The 5,260-nt window shown below is 48.1% G+C and overlaps 1 protein-coding gene across 3 annotated transcripts in view; it reads left to right on the top strand.

Moving 5' to 3' along the window:
• LOC115807633 (cGMP-dependent protein kinase 1-like) overlaps positions 1-3,606 on the top strand; it is an 11,676-nt gene extending 8,070 nt beyond the window's left edge. For all 3 annotated transcript variants that reach the window (XM_030768718.1, XM_030768717.1, XM_030768716.1), the window contains 9 exons: positions 409-505; positions 1,187-1,326; positions 1,738-1,827; positions 1,966-2,107; positions 2,348-2,511; positions 2,749-2,871; positions 2,979-3,041; positions 3,226-3,292; positions 3,508-3,606. In XM_030768718.1, the coding sequence (XP_030624578.1) occupies positions 409-505; positions 1,187-1,326; positions 1,738-1,827; positions 1,966-2,107; positions 2,348-2,511; positions 2,749-2,871; positions 2,979-3,041; positions 3,226-3,292; positions 3,508-3,606 (985 nt within the window). The remainder of the gene's footprint in view (positions 1-408; positions 506-1,186; positions 1,327-1,737; positions 1,828-1,965; positions 2,108-2,347; positions 2,512-2,748; positions 2,872-2,978; positions 3,042-3,225; positions 3,293-3,507) is intronic.
• Positions 3,607-5,260: the final 1,654 nt, after the last annotated feature.

Below are 5,260 nucleotides of genomic sequence, written 5' to 3'. Positions count from 1 at the left end.
TACTACATCTCATCCTATTTCAATATTCTACATCTCTAGGGTGCCCTTAGAGTGCAGTACACTGCTCAAGGTCACATTAGCACTGAGGCATCGTGTCTGGGGTCCAGACCCATGACCCTGTGGTTACACTAACTGATTTACCAGAACCTCAGGGTCAATGCATCACTTCTCTCACCAACATGTCATTATATCTCTCTACATCAGTGTCGTCTGTTCACATGGATCAAAAATATGTGTTTGTGTGTGAGTAGGGGCATATCTCTGGATGTTTGGTCAGTGTGTTTGTGTGTGTGTGTGTGTGTGCGTGTTTGGTCAGTGTGTTTGTGTGTGTGTGTTTGGTCACTGTGTTTGTGTGTATGTGTGTTTGATCACTGTGTTTGTGTGTGTGTGTGTGTGTATGTCTGACAGGTTGGAGGCAGAGGCAGAGTTTTTCTCCAGTTTGTCCCTCAGTGATTTTCGGGTGATCTGTACTCTGGGTGTGGGAGGTTTCAGCCGCGTGGAGCTGGTAAGAGTGTGAGCACGGGGCCGTGGAGCGACAGACTGGTTCTCAGACTGGTTTACAGTGTCCCGTTTGTGTGGCAGACTGGTTCACAGTGTCCTGTTTGTGTGGCAGTCTGGTTCACAGTGTCCTGTTTGTGTGGCAGACTGGTTCACAGTGTCCTGTTTGTGTGGTAGACTGGTTCACAGTGTCCTGTTTGTGTGGCAGACTGGTTCACAGTGTCCTGTTTGTGTGGCAGACTGGCTCACAGTGTCCCGTTTGTGTGGCAGACTGGTTCAGTGTCCTGTTTGTGTGGCAGACTGGTTCACAGTGTCCTGTTTGTGTGGCAGACTGGTTCACAGTGTCCTGTTTGTGTGGCAGACTGGCTCACAGTGTCCCATTTGTGTGGCAGACTGGTTCAGTGTCCTGTTTGTGTGGCAGACTGGTTCACAGTGTCCTGTTTGTGTGGCAGACTGGTTCATAGTGTCCTGTTTGTGTGGCAGACTGGCTCACAGTGTCCCATTTGTGTGGCAGACTGGTTCAGTGTCCTGTTTGTGTGGCAGACTGGTTCACAGTGTCCTGTTTGTGTGGCAGACTGGTTCACAGTGTCCTGTTTGTGTGGCAGACTGGCTCACAGGCACATGGGTGTGTTGTGGTTGATTGAACAGGTGTAAAGAGTGTGTGTTGTGTGTAACTGTCCACGGTCAGGTGCAGCTGAAGAACGATCCCGCACGATCCTTTGCCATGAAGGTTCTGAAGAAGCGTCACATTCGGGACATGAGTCAGCAGGAACACATCCTGTCCGAGAGACGCATTATGATGGAAGCACACAGTCCTTTCACTGTCAGGTCAACACACACACACACACATACAACACACTAAAGTGGAGACAGTGAGCGAATGAAACAGTCAATTGTGTGACGTGTTTCAAAGCAGAGATGAGTCTGAAATAAACTCCTTAATATTACATCATATTTAATAATCATTTTTCATATTCATTTTTTTGTTGTTCATATTTAAGATTACATTATAATATTACACCATGTGAAACAAATTTACGCTGAGATTTCCCTGGAAATATTTGTGACTTTCTTTGCTCAAGTGTTGTAAACGATTCTCTTCAAAATATGTGTATGTTTGTTCATGACGGGTTTGATCTTGGTGTCTTGAGGATGAGCGCTCTCTTAATGAAGCTGCACCACACATTTGGGACGTGATGGAAAATTTCTTTCTCAGCTTTGGGAATGTTTATCCTGCAGGCTGTACCGGACCTTCCGAGATCCCAAGTACCTGTACATGTTACTGGAGGCGTGTCTGGGCGGGGAACTGTGGACTCTCCTGAGAGACAGGTGAGAAACAAACGGTTTCCACATCTGTGACTGCTATAAGAGTCAGTGGTGACACAGGCCAGATTTTACGCTGGCGTAATGCCAACCGTTTAGCCTGGCACACTCCCTTGGCTGGTGTGTGCTTTGGGACTCTTTCAGGGGCTCTTTCGATGACGGCACCACGCGGTTCTACACGGGCTGTGTCGTGGAAGCGTTGGCTTTCCTCCACTGCCGCGGCATCATCTACAGAGACCTCAAGCCTGAGAACATCATTCTGGACCATCGCGGATACGCGAAGCTGGTAATTAGCATAGTACAGAGAGCCTAGGCTCTCAGCGTTCAACCATAAGCCAGATCAAGCCTGTCTGTCACTAATATACTATAATATATCATAGAATAGCACATTAAAATATAAGATACAGAATAAAACATGTCTGAAACAGGTGTGTGTTTTTTGTTTTTTTTTTAAACAGAAAATGCAAAGCCGTGTTTTATGGGAACAGATCTGAATGTAATAAAAACGTTTGGTGTCCTCTTCAAGGTGGATTTTGGCTTTGCTAAAAAAGTGGGTTTGGGGAAGAAAACGTGGACATTCTGTGGTACGCCTGAGTACGTGGCTCCGGAGATCATCCTGAACAAAGGTCACGATGTGTCTGCAGACTGCTGGTCTCTGGGCATTCTCGTCTTCGAGCTCCTGACAGGAAGGTGAGTGGTCAGTAACTCAGGCAGAGAAACCACTCTGTAGTGACTGAGGATGTGGGGAGGGGGGGTTAGGGGAAGTGGACACGGGGAAAGTGGAGCGTTGCAGGGGGGTGAAGGGTTGTGGGAGAGTGAAAGGTTGTGGGGGGTGGAAGCTAAAACAGAAAACGACAGAACCTGTTCTCCTCATTCCTGATGGGTCTGTTTTTTTTTTTTACACTGCTTGGCCTGTTTGGACGGAAGTCCACCTTTCTCAGGGTCGGATCCCATGATGACCTACAACTTCATTCTCAGAGGAATTGATATGGTGGAATTTCCAAAGAAAATCACTAAGAGTGCAGCTAACCTGATCAAGAGACTCTGCAGGTAAGGCTCTCCACACAGCAGGTACAGTTCTCCACACAGCCTTGAATAAAAGTCTATGTGTGCAGCATACACAGGGCCTGTGACTCAGTGTGTGTCTGCTTTCACAGGGACAACCCCTCAGAGAGACTCGGGAACCAGAAGAACGGGGTTAAGGACATCCAGAAACACAAGTACGAGTTTCCATGGCGATGGGACATTGCTGTAATACTAAATTACTCTGGTCCGCGTCCTGTGGACAACACACAGGGCGTCAGATGGCCCAGGCCCACAGAGACCCGCACTTAACAACAGTGAGAGAGGCAGAGCAAGAACGAGCGATTGTGTCTGACATGTCGTTTAATGTTTGTTTTGTAGGTGGTTTGAAGGGTTTAATTGGGAGGGCATTCGGGAAGGCACTCTAGCACCCCCCTTCACACCCACGGTAAGTGCACCTGCAGGAAAGGGCCCTGTTCACCTCCAGTGTCGAGCACTTTAACGACCAGCTACGAGAGACTGATGCCAAACTAAGCAAATGTTTTCTGCATTGTTCAGTGGTTGTTAGGTTTTCATTGTGATACCAGCAGTGACTGAGATCTGAGCTCCTGAGCAGTGGAGGCTCTGGGGTTCTCTCTCTTATCTGAGCCTTTCCCACTGTAGGTCGACGGGCCTCTGGACACCAGCAATTTTGACTGTTTCCCTGACGACCCCGAGGACCCCCCACCCGATGAGGAGTCTGGCTGGGACATGGAGTTCTGATGGGACAGACTGTGAGGGTCTGGGTTTTAAATGGTGTGAGGACAGATGACTTCACACAGCCACCTTTAAATGGAAACAAACTGGACACTTACTCTAGCTCTCTGATCCGCTTTGAACAAATTTATCTGCTAAAAACCACTTATCATACATCGCAAAAGGGTGTCACGGTAACAAAAATGTTCTCAATGATAAAAAAAAAAAAGAAGATTTGTAGCCTACATGATTGTGAACTATTGTGAGAATATATGTGAGTTTATTAAAACGATTTCTTTTTCTCAGTATTAATGTAAATGTAGTTATGTAAACGGGTCGGGGTTTTGTCGTGATATTTGGTGAAAGGACACAAACAGTGGAGCGCATGTACACCCTGTGATCTCTGGAGGACACGAAGCCCATGTGGGGACCAGCGGACGGAGAGTACAGCTCACAGAGACCGGTGGACGGAGAGCACAGCTCACAGAGACCAGATGGGCTGGACCAGCGAGTCGGATCCCGCGTGACTGCTCCCGTCAGCTGGGCTCTTTTGACAGCTGGACTGCAGCAGGAGGAGGACATGTTTGTTGATCACTGCAGACCTCAGTCGACTCATTATCTGAAGTAAATGAGTGACTGGGCCTTGTTCCAGTTCTCAACAGCACTCCCTTTCCACATGACCTCCTTCTCTTAATTAACAGGATGAAAAACAGGCTCGCAGAAGAGGCCGTTAGGTATTCAGGTGATATTTGTTTGGTTTTTGCTGTAACACACTCAGTCCTGCTGAGAATTTAGTAACTTTTAGAATGTTACTGACAGCAGAAGAGGACACGTGCTAAAGGAGTCGTGTTAGAGTCCCGGGGTGAAGGGGTCGTGTTAGAGTCCCGGGGTGAAGGAGTCGTGTTAGAGTCCCGGGGTGAAGGAGTCGTGTTAGAGTCCCGGGGTGAAGGGGTCGTGTTAGAGTCCCAGGGTGAAGGAGTCGTGTTAGAGTCCCGGGGTGAAGGAGTCGTGTTAGAGTCCCGGGGTGAAGGAGTCGTGTTAGAGTCCCGGGGTGAAGGGGTCGTGTTAGAGTCCCGAGGTGAAGGAGTCGTGTTAGAGTCCCGGGGTGAAGGGGCCGTGTTAGAGTCCCGGGGTGAACAGGCCGTGTTAGAGTCCCGGGGCAGGCCTCGCTCATGGTTTGATCAGCTCCGGATCACTGATGTGGAACGATGTTTTGTTCCATTTTTCCAGCCCATTTCTTTCTGCCCATCTATTCTGGTCTTACCGAGTGAAGGCAAACATCTCATGTCCTCCATTTGTAAGACACTGGGCACAGTCATCTTCAGAGGTCATAACAAGGACTTGTAATTCATTGATTAGTCTGAGTAACAGAAAGGAACTATGAAGGACACAAAGTAACACTGTCTTTCTGTATTCATTTGCATGTGACAGGCAGGTCATGTAAGAACTGAGTGAGATGGTCTGAGACAGAGGGAAATGCACAACGAAACTAACAAAATCTCCTGCTACAGAACTCACTCAGTGCTTTAGCCTGTGTGACGCTGGGCAGTGCAAGCCTCCAACTGTCAAATCACGAGAGACTTTCACCACCACAGTTCACTCTACACCACTCTGTCCTCTGGTAGAGATTTCATTTGGACAGAGGGAAATGATGGCGGTTTATGAATGTAGGCCACCACAG

The sequence above is a fragment of the Chanos chanos genome, chromosome 3 (assembly GCF_902362185.1).
Source record: "Chanos chanos chromosome 3, fChaCha1.1, whole genome shotgun sequence".
NCBI lineage: Eukaryota > Metazoa > Chordata > Actinopteri > Gonorynchiformes > Chanidae > Chanos > Chanos chanos.
Note: the sequence above shows the minus strand (reverse complement) of the source record. Positions and strands in the feature narration are given on the sequence as shown.